General features: G+C 53.9%; 9 protein-coding genes and 2 non-coding genes across 11 annotated transcripts; 5 read left to right on the top strand and 6 right to left on the bottom strand.

Annotated features, from left to right (window-relative positions):
* Positions 1–523: 523 nt before the first annotated feature.
* On the bottom strand, positions 524–2,380 carry W97_08987 (uncharacterized protein; the record flags this gene model as incomplete). Its single annotated transcript, XM_007786852.1, has 1 exon — positions 524–2,380. The coding sequence occupies one exon, from the start codon at positions 2,378–2,380 to the stop codon at positions 524–526; it is 1,857 nt and encodes a 618-aa protein (XP_007785042.1).
* A 430-nt stretch (positions 2,381–2,810) lies between these two features.
* On the top strand, positions 2,811–3,743 carry W97_08986 (uncharacterized protein; the record flags this gene model as incomplete). The annotated part of the gene is made up of 3 exons (XM_007786851.1): positions 2,811–2,996; positions 3,094–3,272; positions 3,392–3,743. The coding sequence occupies 3 exons, from the start codon at positions 2,811–2,813 to the stop codon at positions 3,741–3,743; spliced, it is 717 nt and encodes a 238-aa protein (XP_007785041.1).
* A 640-nt stretch (positions 3,744–4,383) lies between these two features.
* On the top strand, positions 4,384–4,499 carry W97_08985. Its single transcript, XR_552289.1, has one exon. It is a non-coding gene; the product is annotated as a 5S ribosomal RNA (ribosomal RNA).
* Positions 4,500–5,873: 1,374 nt separating this feature from the next.
* W97_08984 (uncharacterized protein) lies at positions 5,874–9,013 on the top strand (the record flags this gene model as incomplete). The annotated part of the gene is made up of 8 exons (XM_007786850.1): positions 5,874–5,964; positions 6,066–6,091; positions 6,147–6,474; positions 6,524–6,810; positions 6,862–7,057; positions 7,108–7,247; positions 7,301–7,943; positions 7,995–9,013. The coding sequence occupies 8 exons, from the start codon at positions 5,874–5,876 to the stop codon at positions 9,011–9,013; spliced, it is 2,730 nt and encodes a 909-aa protein (XP_007785040.1).
* Positions 9,014–10,563: 1,550 nt separating this feature from the next.
* Positions 10,564–10,709, top strand: W97_08983. Its single transcript has one exon. It is a non-coding gene; the product is annotated as a tRNA-Asp (tRNA).
* A 490-nt stretch (positions 10,710–11,199) lies between these two features.
* On the top strand, positions 11,200–14,807 carry W97_08982 (uncharacterized protein; the record flags this gene model as incomplete). The annotated part of the gene is made up of 6 exons (XM_007786849.1): positions 11,200–11,375; positions 11,464–11,496; positions 11,544–12,915; positions 13,042–14,177; positions 14,276–14,626; positions 14,684–14,807. The coding sequence occupies 6 exons, from the start codon at positions 11,200–11,202 to the stop codon at positions 14,805–14,807; spliced, it is 3,192 nt and encodes a 1,063-aa protein (XP_007785039.1).
* Positions 14,808–14,901: 94 nt separating this feature from the next.
* W97_08981 (uncharacterized protein) lies at positions 14,902–15,570 on the bottom strand (the record flags this gene model as incomplete). The annotated part of the gene is made up of 2 exons (XM_007786848.1): positions 14,902–15,288; positions 15,340–15,570. The coding sequence occupies 2 exons, from the start codon at positions 15,568–15,570 to the stop codon at positions 14,902–14,904; spliced, it is 618 nt and encodes a 205-aa protein (XP_007785038.1).
* A 1,923-nt stretch (positions 15,571–17,493) lies between these two features.
* Positions 17,494–18,878, bottom strand: W97_08980 (uncharacterized protein; the record flags this gene model as incomplete). Its single annotated transcript, XM_007786847.1, has 3 exons — positions 17,494–18,276; positions 18,475–18,630; positions 18,687–18,878. The coding sequence occupies 3 exons, from the start codon at positions 18,876–18,878 to the stop codon at positions 17,494–17,496; spliced, it is 1,131 nt and encodes a 376-aa protein (XP_007785037.1).
* A 1,042-nt stretch (positions 18,879–19,920) lies between these two features.
* W97_08979 (uncharacterized protein) lies at positions 19,921–21,051 on the bottom strand (the record flags this gene model as incomplete). The annotated part of the gene is made up of 1 exon (XM_007786846.1): positions 19,921–21,051. The coding sequence occupies one exon, from the start codon at positions 21,049–21,051 to the stop codon at positions 19,921–19,923; it is 1,131 nt and encodes a 376-aa protein (XP_007785036.1).
* A 368-nt stretch (positions 21,052–21,419) lies between these two features.
* On the bottom strand, positions 21,420–22,218 carry W97_08978 (uncharacterized protein; the record flags this gene model as incomplete). The annotated part of the gene is made up of 2 exons (XM_007786845.1): positions 21,420–22,061; positions 22,120–22,218. 2 exons carry the CDS (start codon positions 22,216–22,218, stop codon positions 21,420–21,422), a joined length of 741 nt encoding a protein of 246 aa, XP_007785035.1.
* Positions 22,219–23,849: 1,631 nt separating this feature from the next.
* W97_08977 (mitochondrial import inner membrane translocase subunit tim9) lies at positions 23,850–24,256 on the bottom strand (the record flags this gene model as incomplete). Its single annotated transcript, XM_007786844.1, has 3 exons — positions 23,850–24,044; positions 24,130–24,199; positions 24,249–24,256. 3 exons carry the CDS (start codon positions 24,254–24,256, stop codon positions 23,850–23,852), a joined length of 273 nt encoding a protein of 90 aa, XP_007785034.1.
* Positions 24,257–24,738: the final 482 nt, after the last annotated feature.

Below are 24,738 nucleotides of genomic sequence, written 5' to 3'. Positions count from 1 at the left end.
GATGATGGTGCTGGGTATGGGGCAGATTATGGGCTGAGGGTGTGTTCGTTTCGGTGTTGCTGGGTTAATGTGGAAATTCCCTGTGCGTCTTGAGCGAGGAGTTATATGCGCGGGCAGAGGGTAGGGGCTTGTATCAGGTCTATGTTTTACTGGTTTCTGGGCTTCTGAAACGGACCTTGAGGGAGGACAGGACTATGGCGATACGATTTTGGCATATGACTCTATTGCAGTAACTTCCAGACGGACTCCACGCTGCTACTGCTCTGACTGTCGTCTAGCCTCACCCTACAGAGCTGAGCAGCTCAGTACGCTAGCACAAAGGAGTCGGGCCTGCGGACAGATCGAGGCCATGCCGAACAGACTAACTCTGAATCTGTCCATCCTGCGCGACGGGAAGTGAAAATCCTCGCTGCGGTACGCCTAGACTATCTTGACCCGCAATCGGTAGACCGACAACCACGTCAATCGTCCAGCAGACCCAAAAACACGAGCATAAATATCGAGCGATGAATCCGCCACTCAATCAACCCACGCCAAAAGTCCTCTGACTAGTCTCACACACCACACCACTAAATCCAACCGTCCACCGCACACTCCCCATAATAACAACTAACAGCCCCAACCCACCCGCCACACTCACAACCCCATACGCCCACGCCCTCCTCATCCTCCCTTTCTTGCCCAACCCCTCCAGCTCCGCAACCCACGTACTCACCGTCGTCAGCGCCCCACAGAATCCATCCTGCACCCCCTGCAGAACTTGACACCCGACCCTCCCGCCGCCCACGACCCCGTTCGCGAGACGCACGTGCTGCAGGTCCCACGCCATGCCCAGCACAGCCGTACCGAAGATGTTGACGGCGAAGGTGCTGAAGGGGAAGGCCTTGACGAGGCTGTTCAGCTTGAGGGAGGCGAGGTAGCGCAGCAGACAGCCCGCCGGCGCGAGCACTGAAGCGAAGAGCGCTTGTCCGCGCCAGGCGTCCGAGGGCGGGAAGATGGAGAGGAGGAGGGCGCTGAGCCAGGCGAGCCAGGCGAGGACGGCGAGGACGCGGTTGAGGAGGGTGCTGGTGAGGAGGGGGGACAGGGAGGGTGTGTAGGGGTCTAGTGCCGCGGCCAGGTGGGCGCCGAGTTCTAGGGCGCTGAGGCTGAGAGATACCGTGAGGATGATGACCGCGAGGACGGCGAGGACGGAGTGGCCGGCGTGGCGGGATGCGGTGCTGAGAGATAAGGGCGTTCCGGCTGCGGTGGTGGAGGTGCTGGGAGGTACGGGCAGATCGTTGGACAGCACGAGAAAGGCGTCACGCATGAAGGTGCTGAAGGAGGTGAGGGAACCGCAGAAGCCAGTCGCGAGGCCGATGTAGAGGGGGATGGTTTTCTTGGCTTTTAAGTGGGCTGAGCGCGAGGCGGCTTCATCTTCGCGGGCAGTAGCGGTGGGGTTGGCCGTCGAGCGATGGGTCCGCTTTGACGACCTGCGCCGTCGGGAGCGGAAGAGGCGCTGGTCCTCGGATAGGAAGCCGAGGAAGAGGCTGCCGGCGAAATTGGCCCAGAGTACAGGCGTTACGGCCGGGGCGCCGGGGTAGAAGGTTAGCCACTGGATACCGAGCCTGGCCAGGGTACCCAAAATCGAGAAGAGTATGAGGTAGGATGCAGTGTTGAGCTGCGTTTCGAATCGTGAGACTCGGTACGGCGGAGACGGCAGATTGATTGCCCCTGGCGCCGCTTGTGATGACAGCGGTTCCAAGTGCTCTTCTTCTCGAATTTTGTGAGCGTCTGATTTAGGAATAGGCAGCGGTGTAGCCATATCTGAAAGTGCCTGCACTTCTGTACCGCCTGCTGGACCTCTGGTGGCGCCTCGCGCGCTCTTGCTGGTCGGCGGACGGCCTGTCCCGTCTTGCCGACTCCTTTGAGGACCATATTGGGATCTGTCTCTAGCCACGCTTACGACGTCTTGCTCGTCAGGACGGCTGCCATCACGACCCAGCATCTGCCGCATCTCGTGGTCTCCCAGCAGAGGTCTGCCATGATGTCGTCGCGCCAGCCATGCTTCGTTGTCCTCTGCGGTATCCCTCGTCTTCTGCCTGGGCGACTTCGGAGTTGTCTTGCTTCGCTCGCTCTTGTCGCTCTTTCCTTTTGCACGCCGCTCGGCCTCTGGGCTCTTATGGTGGTGTAAGGGTGCTTGAGAAGAACTCTTGAGCGGCGGCGCAGTGAGCTCGCTCGGGCCCTCGTGGCTATCCGGCCTCGAGTACTCACCTGTACTCGGATCCAGCACCAGCTGAGGCAGACGCCCCTCTAAGTCCACCTCGAAAGACCTTGCCGGGCTTGCTTGCTCGGTACGATGCGCCTGCTGTCTCTTTACCGACCGGTCGTAGCGGCTATCCATCACGGTATCCCGGCAGTCGGCGGGTGGGCAAGGGATTGCTGCAGGTACCCGAGCGCCTGAACGAGCGCATCTGCTGTCCGATCTTCATGTGAGGACGGCAGACTGGCATGCTGGCAGCAGCCTCCAGCGCGTGGAAGCTCCAGAGTCCCATTCCGCCTGATTTCGTCATGGCCGAAGCTTAAAGGGGTCGACCAGACGGGTGATACGGGGCTGACGGGCTCAGAGTCCGGGAAGGTTTGAAGATCCCGACGGGCCATCCCGGCCAAGCAAACGTGCCTTGTGCCTGCAGCGGGTCTGGCATCTGGTGGGTGTGGGCGCTGCAGCTATCAACAGACAAAGACCGGCGCAAACAGACATGTGACAGACGTATTCATCAGAGCTTGCGCGACCCACTGCTCACGCCTCCAACTCACCTAGATCGCCAGGGACAATGGCCTCATCCTCCTTGCCCTCTAATGTGCACGTCTCATCTCATCCATGCCTCCAAGCTAAGCTCTCCCAGCTGCGCTCGCAGGCCACCAACGCGCGGGAGACAAAGTCGCTGATCCATGAGATCGCAACCATTCTGAGCTGCGAAGCTCTGGCTGTGGCCCTGCAGCCTCAGCAGGCCGGCAAAGTAAGCGCAGACCCTCTATTGCCTCCCAGCCAGCTCGGTTCAGCCTCATGTACCAGCACCATATCGAGTGTAGTCCAGCTAACCTCTCTCTACACAGGACAAATCCCCGCTAGGATTCGAATATGACACAACCACCATATCGCCCTCCCACATCAGCCTCGTGCCGATCCTGCGCTCCGGCCTCAGCATGACCGACGCCGTGCTCTCCGTCCTGCCCGACCCAATCCCCGTCCACCATTTGGGCCTCTACCGCGAGAAGACCACCCTACAGCCTGTGTACGTTCCTCTTCTCTCCTGCTCTTCCCCTGCCCTTCTTCTTCTCCTCCACATTCCCCTTCCTCCAACTCCTCCACCGTCAAATAAGCTCCCGCTAACCCTGCCCCTCCCCGCCTCAGCGAATACTATAACAACCTCCCCTACCACCGCCCACCCCCAACCACAACCCCCGATCCCTCCGAACCCTCAACCTCGACCCCGCCCTCCCTCGCCATAATAGTCGATCCGGTAATCGCGACCGGCGCAACCGCCTGCGCGGCCATCGACACGCTGAAGGACTGGGGCGTCGGCCGCATCGTGATGTTGTGCGTCATTGGCAGCGATGGCGGGCTCAAGAAGGCGGCGGGGGAGTGGCAAGAAGGGGTTGAGATCTGGGTTGGGGGTGTGGACGAGGAGTTGACAGATAAGGGGATGTTGAGGCCGGGGTTGGGGGATGTGGGGGACAGGTTGTTTTTAACTATGGGGAAGTAGTGGAAGGTAGGGGTGTTGTTCTGGGTAAGGTTGATTTCGATGCGCGTGGAGGCGGCTGCTGCTGCTGCTGCTGCTCTTTTTCCGTAGTACGAGGGGTTGGCGGCAGTGATTAATGGTAATGATAGAAGAAGGACCACATAGAAGATACTTTGCTTCAAAGAAGACTACGTTTCAAGAACACGTCGCTTTGTTAAAGAGAAACACGACATGCCTTACCTCCTCTGCTTCAGCTCCTCTCAATGCTCTGGGTACTAACTCGTGCTGCTGGACGATAGTGAGGCTGAGGGCGCGCACACATCAATCACGCATGCCCTGTCAGAACGGTTCTCTACAACAGGCAATTCGGGTAGTGCTTGGATCGTTTGATAATGGTGCGAGAAAGGATCTTGAGATCCACTGCTCCTCCGTTCTTGCGCTGAAGGAAAGGCCATCGCCACGACTTCAACAGAGCATGATGAGGGCGAGTACCCGTGTAATACTTGACCATGAAAGGTCCTCGGATGTTTAGTTCCTGCTTCTTAGACCCTAAAAGCTGCAATCTTGATTAAAACTGGAGCTGTAGGTAGAACGCCGCGCTTGAACATAGGACGGGAAAACAACTGCAGATATCAGAGATTTAGTCTCGTCTCAACCGTCACATACGGCCATAGATCAAAGAGAATAGTGGATCCCGTCCGCTCTCCAGCACTTAAGCCTTGAATCGGTAGGTTAGTAGTTAGGTGGGTGACCACTAGCGAATACCTACTGCTGTATGTTTTTTGGCTTTTTATTGACCATTGTTGAAACATTTGAAAATCATGGTTTCCCGCCGAAGAACGAAGCTGAGACAGTCAGAGATCACGATGATGGATGATTTGGTAATTACCAGGAGACGAGTGCGAAAGAACATGCCTTAAATTTCAGGCTCATCACTCATTGCAACGTCCTCGGAGGCGCCTCTCCACAGAACGACAATTCTTCTGGGCGCCGCGATTCTTACCTCCACCAAAGGCGCGCTTTCCCCCGGCCATGACGCGCGGTTCGGCCGTCTCGAGCGATTCTTGGCCGCGTGTCAGAGCAGATCCCATCGACGCCAGCCGATCCTGAGCGTTGGACACCCGGCGCATCAGCTGACACTCGACATGCCAGAAACTCTCTCGGCTTCCCCTCATGAGGCATCCACGGATGAAGGCCACGATGCCCCGTCATCCGACCTTTGCCAACCCATGATTCCATGACGCAACCTACGGTGCCTACGCCACTCCTCGTGAAATTTGCGCTTTACTCGAACGAGAGTGTTGATTTCTGGCGCGAACCGGTAGAAGTGGCTTGAACGCGGCCTTCCCGCGTTGAGGATGCAGCCGCGGCCCAGCAGATGTTAGCCGTCGCCATTTGGAGCAGCTGCCGGCTTGACAGGCTGCTGAGACGAGGACCCCAGTCCTCAATAGATTAACGCCATCTCTAGGCGTGCCATTCATGTGCGGCGACGCGATGCGAACTGTGGCTGGAACCGCTGCCAGCCATCGCATTTTGGTGGCCAAGACGCTATGACGTGCATCTGGGGATACTGTAATTTCGCGGACTATGCCGGATGTGTTTCGCGACGGCGACCCGCCCCTGCTTTGCGCTCGCGCCACGCCCAAGCAGAACTCAAGGAGGGGAGAGGAGAGTCTCAGCGACAGGCAAATGGAGAGGCAAGCTCGATGCGCAGGCTCCTGGAGATGAGATGCTGCTGGCGCTGCAGGTGGAGAGAAAGAAAGCGCGGTGTTGCGATGGAGCACATGGCCGGCAGTTGTTGCCATCGAGCAATCAAACCAAGCGCCGGAGAAGCCAGCCCCTTGGCAACCTAACGTGAACGTGAAATGGCTGTTATGACGTGGGCCCTTCCAAGGTTGGCTCTCGGCTCTCTCCTCTCCTCTCACCAGCAACGACCCAAGCTCCCTTCGCTTGCGCCAGCCCAGCCCTGCCTTCCCCAATAAAACCTCCTCCCCTCGCCTTCACTTCCCCTACCACCATCACAACTCCATCCATCAGCGATATCCGTATTCCGTTTCTGCATCTTGAGATACCCAATCTAGCTTCCACTGGCATCAAACTAATCAGTACCGCTTCAATACACGCTTTTCTAATACCGCTTATCAACCCATCATCATGACGTCCACCGCTGTCAACAGGCCGACCGACACAAAGGTGAAAGAGCGCGACATCAACAACAAGCTGCAGCTCTATGGCATCTTCACTGGTGAGTGGCATTCTCCAACGCTCGTCCGGCATTGAGTCGTGATGCCTGCGTTGGTTGCCGTTGCTACGCGACCTGTACAAGCTGACACGTCGTTTGCGCAGCGTTCTCGAACGGCAAGATCCCATCAGTGAGTCTACTCAGGACTTCCCAAGCGCGTCTTATTATCGCTAACATGTTGAAAGAACAAACAAATCGATGTCGCGATCAACAGCGCCCTCGCGTCCCGCGGACTTTCCTCGCCATCGAAGAAGCTCTCACCCGAAGGTCAGAAGCTCGTCGGCGACCTACGCGATGCCATCGAACAGGCCAAGATCCTCCTGCTCACAAAGAACGATGGCAATCTATTACAAGACTTCATCTGGCAGACGCAGCACATGAGCGGTGGCAACGCGCAGAAGCCCGGGGCACCAATCGACAGGGGTACCGCGCAGCAGCATGGCAACGAGGCCTTGGACGGCCTGCGAACACTGGGAACGCTTATCCTCTCCAACGGCCAATTCAGGAAGCTTTGTGAGTGTGCTGTCCTGACTGGTCAGACTTCGAGCTAATTGATGAACAGTGAACGATGCTTCCATCCTCATCCGCGACATGGCTGGCGACGCGGCACAGAACGCGGCCCAGCGTGTACAACCGTCTGAGGACGAGCTCAATCAAATCGACCGTCCTGCAGACGACAACGAGTGGCACGACGTTCCCGACATGTCGAGGGACAAGCTGAGGCAGCAGGCCAAGAGCAAGTTCAACCAGCAGAAGCCGTTCAGCCGAGGTGACATGCAAGAGGCCCTTGGCGATGCAACGCAGGCTGCTCACCCATCCGGTTCCCGCGACCCTGCCGATGCTGCTAATGTTGCCGCCCACGATCAACGCCAAGGAACAAACTCCGGCATGGACGCTCAGAAGGGCATCAAATCTGGTGTCGACAACCTCAAGAGCAAGATGGATCAGAACGTTCCGCAAGAGACCAAGGAGAAGACCCGCCACTACAACGAGAAGACGCGCAACTACCTCAAAGAGAAGTTGCCTGAGGAGCGTCGCAAGCAGGCTGTGTATCGCCTGAAAAAGATGGTCGTCGAGATTCAAGGCCATGAGGATTGTGAGTGAACAAGCGTCGCTGGATTCTAGTCCTTTACTGACTTTAGCTAGACCTCCGCGCCGTTGATACTCTACTTCGCCTCGCCGAGGAGTACACTGGCCACACGAAGAGCATGGCTCAGCAGGGTACTGGGGCGGTGAAAGGTGCTCACGCTGATGATAGCTTGAAGACCGCAGAGGCTGACCTGAAGGTATTTTTCTAGAGTTTCAAAACCATAATCGACAAATACTGACTGATCTAAAGACGCTGATTGAGCGCTTCGCCAACTACACCTCCATGGATGACTTGTTCGACTCGATCAACGCGGTCTACCGCGACGCTGACCGTGATCCTGAGCTCAAAGGCTGGTTTAAGCACCTCAACCGCTACGTCCGCAAGTGCCTAAAGGAACAGGGCTACATTATGCAAGATTCCGCTACCGAGGAATGGAACGAAATTTACGACCAGGGACATTTCCTTCTCCGTGACCGCTATCGCAACCACACCGACCGCATTGTCGATGAAATCAAGTTCTTCGCGAAGCAGTTCGATGAGGATTCCCAGAACAAGGCCTTTGCCGAGTCCATGAACAAGCTGTTCATGGATCTGGGCAACGACGAGAACGGCAAGCCCACCTTCAAGCCGCACCTTCTCAAGGACCTCAGGGATGTGGTTGTGCCTGCCATCTTCGAGAACATCCGTTACGTTCCGATCCCGCGTATCGAGTACTCTGACCCCATGATTGATGCCGTTGTCGAGAATCTTGTCATCGAGGGTGACAACCTGGCGCCCAATGTGGTTGAGTTTGGCAGTGATAACTACTGGCGCTGGGGCCGCAAGAAGGTTGCCAGCAAGAGCAAGAACAAGGTTATGCTCTCGGTCTCCGGTGTTCAGATGGATTTGAAGGGTATGCCACTCTCCTGCTTGTGTCGTAAACAATCATGCTAAGCATTTGCAGATGTCAGCTACTATGTCCGTAAGAAGCAGGGCTTCCCTTCGGTTACTGACAAGGGTGTCTGTGACATCTTTATGGGTGGCCAAGGATTCAGCTTCAAGGTCGAGATGGAGAACGCTGATGCGACCGATCGCACTCACTTCTTCAAGGTCAACCGGGTTGCTGTTGACGTCAAGAACTTGAACGTCAAGATGAAGCAGTCTAACCACAAGCTGCTCTTCAACATCTTCAAGCCGCTCCTGTTCAAGGTTGTTCGCCCTGCCATCCAGAAGGTGCTTGAGAAGCAGATCAAGGACAATATCAACCAGCTTGACGGCATCATGTATAAGGTCCACTCAGAAGCCAAACGGGCTGAGGCTGAGGCTAAGCGCAACCCGGATCCGCAGAACATCCAGAACATTTACCAGCGATACCTCACTGCTGCCCAGAAGGAGTTCATGAAGGGCAAGCAGAAGAAGGACGAGGTCGCTGCCGACAAGAAGGTCAACATGGCTGTCACACAGCACGACTCCATCTTCAAGGATATCCAACTGCCCGGTGGTATCTCTACCAAGGCTACCGAGTACAAGGATCTTGCCCGCAAGGGTGACAGATGGGAGTCACCTGTCTTCAGCATCGGCTCGGCCGGCCCAACCTCCAACCTACCGAAGGTTTCCCAGGTGCAACGCAAACCACACAATGTCACCGAGGGTGGTGTCCGCGGCAGCAGTGGTGCTCGCGACTATGCCGACGATGAGACCAACTACGGCAAGGCTGGTAGTCAGGGCTACGGTGGTCAAGGCTACGACAATACCGGCAGCACTGGCTACGGCAGCAGCGGTTACGACACCGCCAACACCGGCTATGGTAGCACCAATGGCACTGCGCAGTTCTCGAACCAGGTCAGCAGCGCCTTCGATGGCACGAACGATTACTCCCTCGGCAAGGGCGGCATGAACGGCGCCGTTGAGCCCCAGCTCATCACCCCAACACAGCACACCACGCTCGGCACGCACAACCCCGTGCTGACCGGCACTGTTTAGAGGTGATGCAGCAGAGTCAGCAACACCGCGCCGTTGGAGTCCTTCTCCTTGCATTGCAGCTGGTCTGGGATTGTTTGGTTGGAAAGCCTTTACTTCCTCTTTATGATACCACTAGGCGCAACCTCTCAGTACATGATGTTGTCGTTCCGCGCTGTTTTTCTTTGTTCTTTCTCTCTAATCGGTAATGTGGTGGAGGAGGTTGGGGTTGTCTGTCGTGTGCGTTCTGAAGGAAAATCGAGGGGATGGACCGTGCGATGGAGGGGGGATGGTGGTGGTTGTGGCTCCGCTGAGATCATGACTGCCTGACTCCCTCCTGGCTTACTTACTGGTTCTCCCACTCGATCATGAGTTTCTTTAGCTGTTGTTTGTAGACTAAAACACTTGGGTTCTTCAACAATACTGTCTCTTCTCGTGTTGCCACGTCAAGTGCATGGCCAATTCCTATAGCTCTTGGTCGTACCAGCCCATAAAAAAACCGTAGATGAGTGTTTCAGGGCTTCCCTTGCTCTAGTCTTGTTTCGCTCCTGGCTCACTCTTACACATCTCTCAAACGGATTCTCTCTCGCATCTTACCTTCTAAAAGAGTAACATATCTCGTGATACGATCCTCCCGGTTCCCGTCCGCACCCACCGGTCCGTCTTCCCTGTTCAAACTCTAGCCGCATGGAGATGCTGCGAGCCCAGGAGCGAGTTCTCGTCGGCATGCCCTCACCTCCCCATAACACCACGCAGCCGTAAAAATACCCTCTCTTGGGACCATGCCTATGAACGGGCGCCTACATAGAGGGCACAACCGCGCTGACACCCCAGTTATGTGGTCCTCGAGTCACTGAAGGGATGTAGAATTTGGAAAGCGGGTGTGGGCTACGATTCAAAGGGTGTCCTGCTCTCTACACCACTCTAGCCTCTCCGGTCTCCATTACGTGGATTGAACCCAACGGTTGTCTGGGAGACGCGGGGAATAAGGGCTAAAGAGAGCAGGCATATGCCGAGGGAAAGCGGGTGGAATCGGAATTTCCTGGGAAGCGATGGGCATGCGGTACAAATGGCATGGTGTGGTGGCGGATCTGCTCGCCCGGATGGGAAGGGGTAGCAATGGGGAAAGGGAAGGGCTTTGGGGTAAGGGGTGGTTGCAGCAGGGATGGAGATGAAGCGGGCCTGTTACCAAACCTCTTGTTCTTGGGAATAACGCTTTGGGGACCAGGTGAGCAGGGGGAAACGGACTACCAAATCTTGCTGCGCAGAGGTTGCGGAGGTCGTGTTCTCTTTCTGGAAAAGTGTCGGTTTGTGATACATGTATGGATCATAGAGTGGATTGAGAGCGCCTGTTCATGCGTCCAATAATGCAGCTCATCACGGTAAACCATCGATCGGACTAGGGTTCCGCAAACCTCAGTGATTACCTTACTTGAGTTCGCTGTTCATTCTGTTCATTTTCACGCGTTTCAGGGGCATGTGTGATTTACAGCTCAGGCCAGTGCATTCGAACATGTTGATATTTATTGTATTGTTCAAACATGACGTCACCATCACCGGCCTCGCCGGTCATGTCTTCGATGGTCTAGTGGTGATGATTTCCGCTTGTCATCAAACGCTGATTACAAGTTGCGCGGGAGAGCGGGGTGTGTATTAAAATGATCCGATTGAGTTATCCAAATTACTGATTCTCAATTAGGTTCGATTCCCCGTCGGAGAGAATATATTTTTTTGGTTTTCATCATGCTGGATCTGGTTCGAGATCAGAGGAATTGCGAAGTCCTGAACTTTTTTGCATAAGCATAACAGAAGGTGCTCAGTAACACGTGATCGAGATGCCCTTGTGATCTGCGGGACCCCACAAAGCTGCCTTGCAGGGTTCATGCTATTGTGGACGTGTGCCTTTGCTCTCCTCGAGTACTCGGTGGTCTTCTTGGGATTTCTAGTCACCCATATACGGTCCCCTCAAGCAGCTGAATGCAGAGGTATCCTTCGCACCAAACCGACCCTTCATAATCGCACTATATCTGACGTCAGCCCTCAATCGCGGCATCGATATTGTGGATGCGCCAAGGATCCAAATCTTTAACTAATGCACTACGATCTACTCGGCTTACGAGCCGGTCTCCATATACATAATTCCAATCGTTCAAGACTCTCCATCAACATCTCCTCTCGAGTGATCGGCGTGATTATCCAGATGACCTGTCATGAGCCTCAACGGGTCCGCTGAAGAGATATCAATGGCCCCAAATCCAGACCGGACCAGCTCGGCGGAGTCTCACGAAGCTTCCCCAAAAGAATCCACAACAGATGGAGCCAGCAAGCCCTCCTCCGAGAAAGCAAAGCAGCCTTCAAAGTTGAAGCAGACATGGACAAAGATTGGGTTGGACAAGGGCACATGCCTGATCATGGCGAAGCAGGTCTATCGAGATGGAATATGCACAAAGCATTGGCTAACGCACGTACGTTAGGGGCGGAATTCCCCCAGTGGTTGCCCTTGCACTGTAAGGCCCCTGTGTGGCATCAATGGATTGTACTGACTTCATGTCAGTTGTCAAGCGGACGCAGTCGCGAACCACTTCGGAACCCTGGGCTACCTCGTTGCCATCGTGTCAGTACTCGGCTTCTGCATCATGCCGCGCGCCAAGTTCGTGCAGACCCTCCTGCTAAATATCCTGTCAATCTGTTTGTCTACGGCCGTTCAACTCCTCGTAGTATACTGTGCGGTCACGGCCCGGCAGCACACAGAAGCTAGTAGCGGGCCCAGCAGCATGGGTGTGCCGACTCCAGGCACTTCAACAGCGGCGTACAACTCTTCTGCCTCGGCTGTCTCTGCTATCTGGCTGTTCGCTCAGATTTACATGGTCACCACACTCCGTGCCAAGCTTCCGCAATTGCAGTTTCCCGCCATCATATACTGCATCTTTGTGTTCACCGCGACAACTTACGCACCGACATTCCCGAACATGGCCGCAGGCATCAATTTTGCTCGAAACCTTTTCGAGGCATTCCTTGCGGGACTGGCGATCGCAGCCGTGGTGTCCTTCCTGATTGTCCCGATGAACTCACGGCAGGTTGTATTCAGAGAGATGACTGGATATCTCCAGACCTTGCGTAAGGTGTGGAAGGTAGAAGTCGCCTATCTGCAAAGCCTGGAAGGTTTAGAAGCATTCACTGAGGCGGCGTCGACAGGGAAGAAGGGCAAGAGGACGGAGACTCCGCAGGCGGCAGCAGTGAAGAAGGCTGTAGCTGGCATCGGTGAGCTATCCGGCAAGCTCAACGGCGACCTCCCGTTTGCCAAACGAGAAGTTGCATTCGGGAACCTCGGCCCGGACGAAATACAGGAGCTGAGCCGCCTGATACGAAGAGTTATGCTTCCGACTGTCGGGCTCAGCTCGGTGATCGACATCTTCGAGCGACTCGGAGAGTTGGATTACTGGAATCGAAAGGCTGAAACTGCGGTGGGTGATGCTGATCCACAGGAAAAGCAGAAGCGCGCCATCCAGGAATGGAACGACATAATGAAGGCAGTCCACGAGCCATTCTCCTCAATTACGCAGGTACTGGACGAGGGCATCTTACATGCGATGCTCTGCTTGAAGTTACAGAAGCTGCCTAAGAAGAAGAACGGCAGTAGTGACAACGACGGTTTTGGCGCCGGTGCTGACGATATTGAGGCGAGGGGAGAGGATGCACAACCAGGAGGGAAGGGTTTTGCAGAGTTTCTGGACCGCAAGAGCCAGGAGTTCTACCATGGTAAGGAGATGGTCCTGCAGACGTGGTGTGAACGAAAGGGCATCAGGCTTGCACCGGACTTTTTCGACCATCCTGCGGACGCTCTGTACAGCACTGCTTCAATGGAGAGAGTAATGACTGAGGGCACACATGCGCGCAATCAGCGGCAGCTGTACCTGCTTCTATATGTGAGTTTCTTCTTCCGTTCATTCCTGTCCGAAGGATTGATGTTCGGGGCTGAGATTGTATTGGCCCATGTGCTCGTTGTACGTTCGCTATACATGATCACAAGCGCTGACAATACTGGCTTACAGATGGAGTTCCTTTTCTACTCAATTAGCCAAAGCGTTCTGGCATTGGTGCGTTTTGCCGACGCGAAGGTCGCTGATGGAACGATGTCGAAAACACGACTCATTGTGCCCGGCCTCATCCGAATGAAAAAGTGGATGAAAAGCACGTACAAGGTAGAGGACACCTCCGACGGTGATGATCGCGTCATGGCAGACGTTGACGGAGCCGGCAACACGCTGTACCTTGGTGAAGCATATCGAATCAGGAAGGATCCGGAACATCTCCCTGCCACGAATGTGTTCGAAAAGTTTGGCAACGGTGTGAGAACGATGCCCAGGTTTTTACGTTCCAATGAGTCTGTGTTTGGATTCCGCGCTGCTTGCGCTACCATGTCGATCGGTATTATTGCGTTTCTTGCGGATACTCAGAGGTTCTTCATTCAGCAGCGCCTTTTGTGGTCCCTGTTCATGGTCGCTATTAGCATGAACGTCACGGCTGGCTTCAGCATATTCAGTTTTGCTCTCAGACTGCTGGGGACGGTTGTGGCTATGCTCTTCGCCTTTCTTATTTACTACATTCCCAATCGCAATATCGCTGGTATCCTTGTTTTACTCTGGTTGTTCGCAGGGGTGGGCTTTTACTTCGTGGTTAAATACCCGAGATTTATCATTGCCGCGCTGATTGGCGTTGTTACGACTACGCTGATAATTGGTTACGAACTGGAAGTTCGCAAGATCGGCACGGCTGCTGCAACGTCCAATGGCCAGGGCTATCTGCCAGTCTATCTGTTCGGACCGTACAGACTGGCTGCTGTCGCCGGAGGTTTGGCCGTCGCTTTCTTCTGGACGATCTTTCCGTACCCCGTCTCCGAGAACTCCGAGCTGCGGCGCAACCTTGGCGCTTCGTTGTATCTGCTGGCAAATTATTACTCTATTGTTCACGAGACGGTTCAGGGTCGGATACGTGGCGATGAGGGCGATATGCTGCTCAAGACTAGTCCCGGTCGAAGGCTAGAAAAAGCTCGAATCAAAGTGTTCACCAAGCAGACGATGCTTCTCAGTGGGCTCCGACAGGCATCTGCGATGTCCAAATGGCAGCTTCAGATTGGAGGGAGGTTTCCTAAAGAGACCTACGACGCGCTCATTCAGTGCATACAGAAGTAAGTGCAAGAACAACCCCAACAGCCGAACGACGCCATACAGAAACTCTCCAAATATCTTTGAGCCAAAGAGAGTTCTGTGCACTAACGTGATGCAGTGTTCATAACTACATGTCCCTCATTGCCTTCGCCTCTGCTACGTTCGCTAATCCGGAGGATGAGTCTGAATCGGTGTGGCTCTCTGACTTCAGAAAGCTCATCAGCTCCGCCAACTTTACATCGCATGAGATCACCTCGCTTCTATCTTTGCTTTCACACAGCATAGGCAGTGGGCAGCCCCTGCCTCCTTACCTGAAAGCCCCAAAGCCTTTTCAACTCTCGGCGCGCCTCGAAGCTATGGACAAGGACATCTTGAGCGTTCGGCACTATGCGGAGCCCGGTTACGCCGCTTTTGCGGTCCTGCAAATCTCCACTCGCTGCATCATCGGAGATCTTGATAACATTCTGAAGTATAGAACAATTTGATAGCTTACAATGTACAGGTCTGTTTGGCTAACTAGATACAGGCAGGTCAAGAGCCTCGTCGGCGAACTCGACTTCTCTTTCCACGTCGTCAGCACAGCGTCAAGCTCCACCGCCTCTAGTGAAACCCTGTTCTCAAGTGGCGGTGATCGAGAAAAAAACGACTGAAGGCTCCACACAAAACCATAGCTAAGGAATCCCGTAAACAAGGTCACCAAGTACAATAAATTCAAGACTTGAGGAAGACTCCTTCTTTCGGGTTTCATTTCACCAATGAGCGCGTCCGTGGTGTCTGGGCACCGAACACTGCTTTCATTTGGCGCTCACACTTCTTCACATTATGAGCCGTCGTACGTGCCAACTCCTCCAAGGCCTCCATACGGTCCTTCAGCCAATCAACAAGGAAATTGACCTGCGCTGCACTCAAACGAGAGGTCTTGCCCTTCTCAGCGTAACGAGAGAGAGATCCAGCAGTCACAAGACCAGCGCCCGAGATGAGCTTTGTGCACTGGAATGACACTCTGTCAAACTTCTCCCAATCCTTCCAGGTCCCGCCATCGATCCGCAGACCCCCTGAGGCGGCGATCGCGGGCGCGAGGTCCGATAGTAGCTCGTACAGGCCATCCTTAGCGGCATTGACGCGGTGGAGCTGGCGCCGCTTGTACCGGACATAGGCGATATCCTCTCAGAGGGCATGGACGACCTCCGCTGCTTTCGTCTCTTGGACGGTGGCTTTGACGAGCGGCGTGTCGCTGTGCGGGCATTTGTGCTTCTCAAGGCGTCTGGGTACCAACACAACTGTTGAACTGGACGATCTCCTGGACCATAGGCGGCTAATCTCAGCGCGTTCGTCTGGGCTTCCAAATATTAGGTTTACGAAGCCGAAGTAGCACACCGCGAGAAAAAACTTCTTCAGGAAGAAGTGGTCCATTTTGCCTTCCTGGTTTCGTGGCGTCCGGAGTAGCGCAGACAACGCTAGTATACGCCGAGGCTTGAGCAACTTGAGTACAAATGCACTGATCGTGGCTGGGTAAGTTTAATCTAAATGAGCTTTCGCGGCAGCAAAACTCTGATGGGAATTGGCTTTCTTATGTGACTGCATGTCTAAGCGGAAAGCGCATAACCGGAAACGTACCAGATAAACTTTGTTTCCGTAAAAGTTTGGTTGCATATGGTTTTGGTTTTGTTTTCGTTCCATCATTCTGACTCCAAGCTTCTACTCAAATCTAGAATCTTGTCTGCGTTGAGCTTGCAAGTCGTCCACCGCTTATCACGGTGCTTCGTCTTGCTGGGCATAGAGGCTGTCTGTGGTTTTATGCTCCTGAAGAGCATCCCAGATTCGTATCTCGACTGTGCTTTAGATGGATTTTCCGGCTGAATCATATGAACGTTCAACACGATAATCTCAATAACATTATGCAGACCTCGGCCGGCGCAATACATACAATCCTCTCTATCTCATCACCGGTGCTGCCAACAGCACTCCTAACCCCCGTTTTCCAGCTCCAACCAGTTTCCTCTAACTTGCACATCTCAGTTCCTAAGCTCGCATCTTGTAGAGTCCCAGCCCCGAATACGCAGACGAAATCCCAAGCCGTGCAGCCGTAGACAATCAAGAAGAACAAAACGGGTAAAGACTTCGCTATGAGCTACGATTTCCGGATCCCCTATCGGATATGCTACTTTCTTGCGCAGCTGCATTTCAACCTGAGAGATCCAGAGAGCTGTCCTTCAGCGCACCATATATGGCGGACATGGATGCTGGCTCGTCCTCAGGAGGGGGATCTCGCCATCTTTGCATAGGATCAAGGGGAGATACGGACCAACTTTGGGCAGTAGGTTGTGACTCTGGAATGAGAATTGGCATAATGCTGTTCTCTGGTCTCTGCAACACATATCTGCTTCGTCGTCTGGGAATAGAAGATTGAACACGCTGATTTGGCATTGAAATAGTCTGCCGTGCCATATCTCCCGCGGATTGGCCATCCTCACTCGGATTGCCAGATGCCGAGGAAGTACGTTGAAAAGTACCATAGCTTTCCTCCGCATGGCCGACATTAACGGCTTCCGAATAGTACTGCAGGTTAAAGGAATTGTATTCGCCTCGGCCGTCATTATCCCCAGGCCCGTTGAAGCGTGATACTGTCAATCCGGCCTGGAGTCCTGCGGGAAACCAAAAAGGAGCCTAGCCGGATAAGGCAGGCGCATTGGAAGATGGATAGGAGTTTGGGAGGTCGTCGTCAATGAAACTGCCATCATGGCATGCTTGCAACAGGGTCAGGGCTCGACCGGACGAGTGGTGGTGCTGGAGCGGCTGAGAATGGTCTTGAAGGGAGGGTTATCCTGCATCAAGTACACACTCAAAGGAAAGTGGACCAGATGCAAGGTCGACTGCGACGATTCTCGAATCAGTCACATAGTTGGCAACGGCGAAGCCGCACGAGGGCGTGACACAACTCACGGAACTGGTCCGCGTCGAAACTTGCGAGCTGCGAGACGTTGTTCAGCTTCTCAGGCTGTGCTGGAATGAACTAATGCGACATGTCGCTACTTTGCATATCTGGACAGTTGGTGGGAGTTACGGTAGTTGAAACATCACGTGGTTTGCTTGGTTCTTCTGTCGCCGGCAGATCTCGGGCTGGGTGTCCTGATCATACGGCGGCGAGAGATGCAGCATAATGTCGGCCATTTATGAATAAGTCTTCCCTATCTAGAGCGCTCTTTACATGTCTGAATTGAGGTGTATCCACGAAAATGTCCTGCAGCTCTTGCTGCCTCACTACATATCCAGGGACTAAGTGTAGCAAATTCACAACTTAGAATCACGCCCAACATCCTCCATAATCCGGTCAGTCTAACCCTGCGGTTTGACGTCCCTCGCCCATCTTTCATCTGTGGAGATTTGCTCTACCCTAGGCTTCTGTTTCCAGTACCGTTGAAATGCCTCCATATCGCTCCTCCATCGCTGTAATTCGTGCGCAAGGAATTCGGCCGTGTGATCTGCGCAGTCTTTCACTCTTTCCGTTGCCACAAGATGGCCGCAATCCAGAACAACCTGCTTGACCCGTCCAGCAGTGACACCACCACTTCCTCCGGCGCCTACACCTGTAATGGCCATTTTTGCTTCACGCTCTTTAGCAGGCGACAGCTCTGATTTTCCTCCGAAGATGTACAATACGCTTGGCCGAAGTTCACGAAGCCGTCTGAATACCTGGACCGGCTCAGCACGGTAGAACGGATAGCCGGGATATTCCTGTTGCAGAGCAGGGTCGAGATCGGCATATGTTTCGGTGGGATCTCCCCGATATGTCGGCCTTAGAAACGTAAAAAGCTCCTGATGCTTCGAGGTCATGAGAGTGACACGCTCATCCTTTGCGCCACCTGCTCTCTGTTCGGCAGGGAAGAGTTCTGTTGGTACCTCTCGGAGGCCATTCTGTATCCAAAGGTCTAGAACGCGCGGATCCCAGCTCTGATAGAACTTGCTCTTTTTGAAAATTTCCGCCGCGGCTATCCTCGATGGCCAGATATCTCGTCGACGCGTAGAGAGAATGGCAGGAGCGATGCTTCCGTTGGGTATTTGTATGACCGGGTCAAGAAGGACAAGTGATCGAAGGAGGCGGGGGTGTAATAGAGAAAGCTGGGTTCTGGTCGTCTAGTCAGTCAACGTCTCGCACTCTGGAGGTAGTTCGCCACACAGCTGAGTTCCACCTATGCTGTGACCTATGCCCACCAGAGGATGTGGCATCAGGCCTTGTTTCTGATTAATCAAGTTCATCAAGTCTCTCGAATGGTCGAACCAACTGGCTGTGTCATGTCAGTGCCGTCTTCAAAGAACGAGGCGGATTGCCTTGCGGTCGTTGCCCAGGATTTTCTCATTAAGCAGGCCAGATTGGCCCTGGTTCCAAATGTCGGCAATCCATATGCCCCGAATACGGAAACCATGATGCCGAGACCTCGCATGAATCTCGTCCCAGAGAGGTTCGTACAGCTCCTACCAGGCTGGTAAGGATATATTCTTTGAGACTCAATCGATATGATCCAGCGTACCTTGGAGAATCCATTAGCGTGTGCCGCCATTATCGTGACATCGCCATGCTGAGGGCTAGGATTGTCAAGGGGAATGTACTGTTTGACAGCAAGCTTTGGAACATCATCGTCTCCATTCGCGGTTGCAGCAGGATATTCTCTCGTATGTTGACAATTGACGATATGCCGCACCACCCGAAAATGGGAGGACATTCTTGCGGATGAACCTCTAGCTTGAAACCGTATCGCCGGGGATGTTCGCTTTAAACTCCTCAATGTGGCAGTGGGTGATTGCCAGGCTCTGTGTACAGCCATGACAGCAATATATTGAGCGCAGGTTTCGGGAAAAGTCTGCCAAAATTGTTATACCCTGTTTGATATACCAGGAAACGAGCTGTACTCATCACCGTCGGTACTCGTAGTTGAAGTGATTGCTGATGGACCGAGGACCCTGCGTGACCTAATCCAGAATAAGCTAGCTTACTGCGAGCTTAACGTAGGGCGTACGGTATACCTTACCCTAGGTAGGGCGTATGGTGTGGTGCGTATTCAAGTGACTACCGCCCCCGGGAAAGCCGGAAAGCGCTCCTGAGAAGTCAACTCTATCGGTTTGCGGCAAATCTCGTTGGTAGCTTAGCCAAGTTGGATACATGTTGCGAATTAGCTATGAAACAGTATGGATGAAGTCAACTTTAGACAATCGAGTGAGAGGTGGGAAGGTGTCGGCAGGTCGGATGTACCATTGCAGAGACTCCGTGAACAGGTGAAGGGGTCACAGAGAGGGCGGAGGGGTGGTTTGGCGTTCTGACTCTGTGATGGATCTTGATGAAGATGGACTCGGCGGGAGTTGATGATCCGTGCTTGGAGAATGTAGCTATATTGGTGGTTTAATAACTGCGGATCACTCCGCACTGTTTTAAGATGGCGCGCAAGGCACTCAGTGCAATCTGAGCTGGTATCGGCCGTCTTCCTTGGTCTCTTGTAACAACGATGGTGACAGTAGCAGAAATTGCCCAAGCGAGCCGCTCCAGAGAAAGAATATCCTCGAAGAACGCCGATAGCTTTTCTCTGAGTGGCCGCATTCGCGCCAAGCAGGCGTTATAGACATAGAGAGACAGAAATAATAACGGTTATTTGCCGGTGGTCCTTTAGCGTTGATCAAGGCGACTCTAAGAAGATGAGATGTAGGGAAGGAGAACCGGGCATTATGAGCATCCTACAATCACCAACAGCCCAAGGAAGGGCTGACTGTCTCCTACGATGCATCTGCACTCGCCAGCTCCCGGGTCCACAAGCCTTCTACAATCTTGGTCCAGCCACTTTCTCCCACTAAGTCAAAGCGATCATCCATTTCCTCGCTTTGTTCCGCAGAGAAATTATCAGAGATCATGACTCGGCTCAACAGGGTTGGATACTCGCTCATATCGAAGATGGTGTTAACAAACGCGGAGTATGATTCTCCGACTTCCTGCCAGCAGTCCGTGAGGTCCGCTTTGCCGATACGCTCAGAGTCGTCCAGGAGGTGGCTTTGCGGAGTAGGCACAAGTTGAAAGTGCAGAGATTCGATAAGAGGCAGCCCACGGACACCCCTAGCGATGTCTTCGACGTGGGTGCTCAAAGGGAATATAGCGTAGTACGCGACGCTGCGGAGCTTTGCCCGTGCTTCCGGATCCCGGAGCATGTACACTAGACAGCTCGGAGTATGCTTCCAGTAATACTCGTACGTGCTATACGCCTTCAGCGACGAGCCCTCATTGTAACCCAGGTGGGCCCACTCCTTCACTTGTAAGATGTCCCAGAAATCCGGATCTGCTGGAACGCGCCTGCAGGCGTCTTCTGCAGAGGTTCGAAGCTCAAGCATATGAATGGGCATGTCAAAAGCCCAGACGTCCCTCTCATTGGGTGAGTATTTGGTCAACCAGCCTAGGTACGAAGGAGGTGCGGCAATAACAACCCGACTCGGATTGATGCGAGCGAACAAGCCCTCCCAGATGCTCCAAGCAGTAGGGGACTTGATAGCTTCCGAACTGCCCGTCTGGACAGTACAAGCTGTGTACAAGACGACGCTCCTGACATGGCGGCAAAGCTCTTGCTGAGTTACGAGCTTGAGGAATCTTGCAGAGGGCTGATAGCGAAATCTGAAGTCGTTCTTGAAAGCTTTCACCTCGATGTCGTGATCCCCTAACTCAACTCGGGCATACTGGAATAACACAGGCAAGGCCACACGGCGGAAATTGCGCGAGACAAGTGAGAAGGACTTGAGCGAGTGTTCTTTAGAAACGGCTAAGTTGAGGGACGGCTCCTGAGCGAAGTTTGTGATTGAGGGCGCTTCAGTATTGAGATACGAGAGGATTTGAAGCAAAAGCTCGTCCGGCAGGTAGACCATGATGACTGAGTTGCTTTTGTTTTAGCTCTTCGGTGAAGGCAGTGACTCAACCGGCATCCAACGAGCAGTTGCTTCTTGATATGATCGTGACGGCGGAGAACTTCTCATGAGTATGTTGTTTTGTTTGACAATCTAATGTTAGGTAGAGGAAGTAATGGGCAAGGCTGCCATAGTGTCACGTGCACTTGATACCCTATCCACTCCTTTTCACATATTCAAACATACATTCCCGAGAATGCAAAGTTTTCTGCTTTTGCAACTGCTAGTACTAAAGGATGCGCTATCAGCACATGTGTTGCAACAGACATAAATCGACTAATAGCTGCGACGAGCCTCAAGCTCAGCGAACACTGATACCTAACAGCATCTCAAAACGAAGTCCGAATCGCTCCTTCCAACCACGCAACACCCGCTTGCACCCCATCCACTATCCCCACCCTGCCACCCTCATCCTTACCCAGCTCCTCCACACATGCCTCCCTCACCATCTCGTTCATCCCCGCCATGCCCGCGCATCCTAAGCAGATCGCACCAACCTCTGCCTGCCCCAGCAGCCGCTTCACCGCGTCCTTCATGCGCTTCCTGACCTCCTCCAGAGACGTGTCGTGCAACTCCGTCGCATTCAACCCCGTCGTCTCCACGCCCGCGAATCTCTTACTACCATTCTCACCTGTGCCCAAGTGTTCGACCACCGCGGCAGGCAGGATGTCCTCCCATACCTTGCCCGTGCTAACGATGCCGAATGCCGTCTTCGGCGCGATAAGCTGGAGGCTGGTCGCCACGCTCGCCTCGAAGATGCCCGTCACCGGTTTACGCCCATCTTTCACGACAGGCTCGTTCTTGAGCTGCGGCACGAGTGGGTGCTGCGAGTAGCAAGCCACAAGGAAGCCATCATGGCGGTCGAGGAGCGGTCTGAGGTGCGGGAGGCAATGCTCAGCGCTTTCGGCGGCGTCGTCTTCGTTGTTAATGCTTGTGGGGCCGGAGGGTGCGGTAAAAAAGGTGTAGGCGGTCTACTGAGGTTGTTTAAGCTTGGAGAGCCGGCGCAGCTGCGATGGCGGGTGGACCAACGTCTTTGAAGCCTAGTTCGTTGACTAAGGGCTCGAGGGCTTTGGTCATGGACTGGGTGGAGTTGGGGTTGATGATCAGGATGGAGCGTTTGTGGGTCATGGTGGGCTGGTGTTTGCTATCCACAACGCGATTGGAATTGAGGCAGGAATAGCGAAGAGTGCAGCACGGTTTGTGTTGGCCTGGATACTCTTCTCTGCACAAGAGACCACTGTGAACGGCATCAATGTTTGAGATAATCGACAGTGGGGCCTATGACGTAGCAGCTCTCAGGGTCCGCCTGATCTGGTCATGCGGCGGGAGCTAACTCAGTCGGCCATACATGTCGCCAAGGATCATGCTCCTGCAGCCCTGAGCGCTAGGTATGAGAGAATGCAAGCGGATACTGCAGAAGACAGTTTGATATTCTGATTTTTGATTCTCGGAAACTATGTAGATCGAACGCAGGATGCTGATTGTGAGGTATCAAGAAAACTCAGTAAAGACCAAAACAAGAATTCGCCCAGTATTAAGCCACAGGGTGTGCAGCCATCAGAGAAGCACTTCGCCATCGAGAGGGTGCCGTATCGTACAGTCGTGGGACGCGCAAGCGTGTGAGGAGGGTATCGTCACGCTGAGCGAAGGGGTGTACAGATGTGAGGTTGACGCCACCGACTTGTTGCAAGAAGTGTGAGCTGAGGCGCAAAGTTGAAGACTGAAGACGATCGACTTACTGGTCGAAGGAGGTAGCCATGCGCGCTCAGCGGAAGCAGCTGAACCTTCCAAGACTCAAGCGGAAAGGCGCTCTCCGGGGACCGTGCCTGTCAACAACGACACCACCGCCTGGCGACGAGTTAGACTTCGACTATCCATAGAGGCGATGTAGAAGCTACTTACCACCGTGCCTTCCACCCCACTGCTTTGTCCACATAAGACCCATGTTGTTGTAGTGTTTGGGTGTTTGAGAGTTTGGGAGTTTGAGCGAAGATGTTGTTGCTGACCAAAGGTGCGATGGAGAATGTTGAGAGTTTGTGTTCTTGGTGGATGTAAAGGAGAAGGTTGGCGCGAGCTGAGACACTTTATGAACGAGCTGATACTGCCAAGCGCTGCAGGATAAAAACAGGGCGGCGCAGCTGAGCCACATGCACCGCCACACTTTCCACTTCGGGCGTCACTGCTGACGCAACCGGGCTTGATCCGTCCTCGTTCCTTCACTTTTCGGGCAAGCAACTGCTTGTCTATGCACCTCTAACGCACCACTAAGGGATCGGCGAAGCGCGGCCTGTGGAGCAGCAGGCTTTGTCGTGGGCTGAGTGCGTGGGAGGCTTGATTCTACCTGTGTAGCCTTGGTGCTGTTCTTCTTGGAATCACACATTGAAGCAACCTTGGGAGGAGCTTACGGCTTTTAGTCCTCTCGTGCGGTTTCAATCCGGACTATTTCTTTTTTGCAAGTGTGTGTGGGTTTCTCCACCATGGCTTGAGAGGATAGTGAAAGCGTTCCTAGATCCACAGTGTTTGGCGACAGATTATGACTACGACCAACGGTGCCCTGGACTGCCCTAGACATCTGAGCTGTACGTCCCGAGATGCGAAAGGCGGCAGGAAAAACGGTTTGCTATGCTACACGGCCCAAAAAAGCCTACATGACTGGTGCGAACCGGACGCCAGTACAACCCCATTCCGAATATGCAAGCGCGCTCTGCGAAGCGCCTTTGTTTGCCTTACAGCGACGAGAGACTGATGCAACATGCTTGCTATCTCCCTGGCATCGTACCGGACTGCGCCATCGCAGCGTTCTGCTCTTGAAACCTATTGCCCAGCCGCTCCGAAGCCTTCATCTGCTTGTCCACACAGCGCATGACGCAGCCCTCTTCCCTTGATCCCAATGACTTGGTGGTGAAGTCGTTGATGCAGTCGTCGAAGCACTTTTGGACGAGGTTCGAGTACATCTGTACAGGCGCAATCAGCTTCATGCTGCGACAATCTCCACTCGCGCAGAGCTTGGGCTCGCTGCAAAGGATGGAGCCGTCTTACTGTCATAAACTCCTTCATCTGCTTCTTCTCCATACGCGATTGCAGCTCGCGCTGCTCCGAGGCATTCAGACTGAGTCGCTATCAGCATGTGCTTGAGGGGTTTGATGAACGAATCCTACCCTTCCATCTTCGAAATCCTGGGTGAAGCTGGACGTGTGTATCGAAATCAGATGTCGAAGCGATTCTTAATGTCTCAAGTCGCGTGTGGGATGGCTGGTCGATAGTTGATGGTGCACATGTCGAGTTTCCTCAGAGGGAAGCTAGTGAAGCTTCGACCTTCTCCTTTACAAGCGAACAGACCCTTAAGACCGTGGTGGGCGGCCGGCGGACGTCTCTGCCCAAAGCATCTGCTCTCCCATTGTTCGAGCTTTCTTTCTCGACCTTCTTACACCTTTCGCGCATTCTGCACGCCCACGTAAGCCTATTGTAGAAATTTGCGATCACACTGTCCGCTTGACGGGGGGCTGGAGAGCGATAACTACCTGGCACCCAATACGCGACCGGGGCCTTCTCCCACAGCATCGCGCTAAAGCCAAGTTATTAATATCTATCTCCACGCTGCGACATCCAGCAACGGGGGCTGCCCTTCGGCGACGCTGTGCTTCTTAC

The sequence above is a fragment of the Coniosporium apollinis genome, assembly GCF_000281105.1.
Source record: "Coniosporium apollinis CBS 100218 chromosome Unknown supercont1.72, whole genome shotgun sequence".
Lineage (NCBI taxonomy): Eukaryota > Fungi > Ascomycota > Dothideomycetes > Coniosporium > Coniosporium apollinis.
This window is presented reverse-complemented; position numbering and strand designations above follow the sequence as displayed.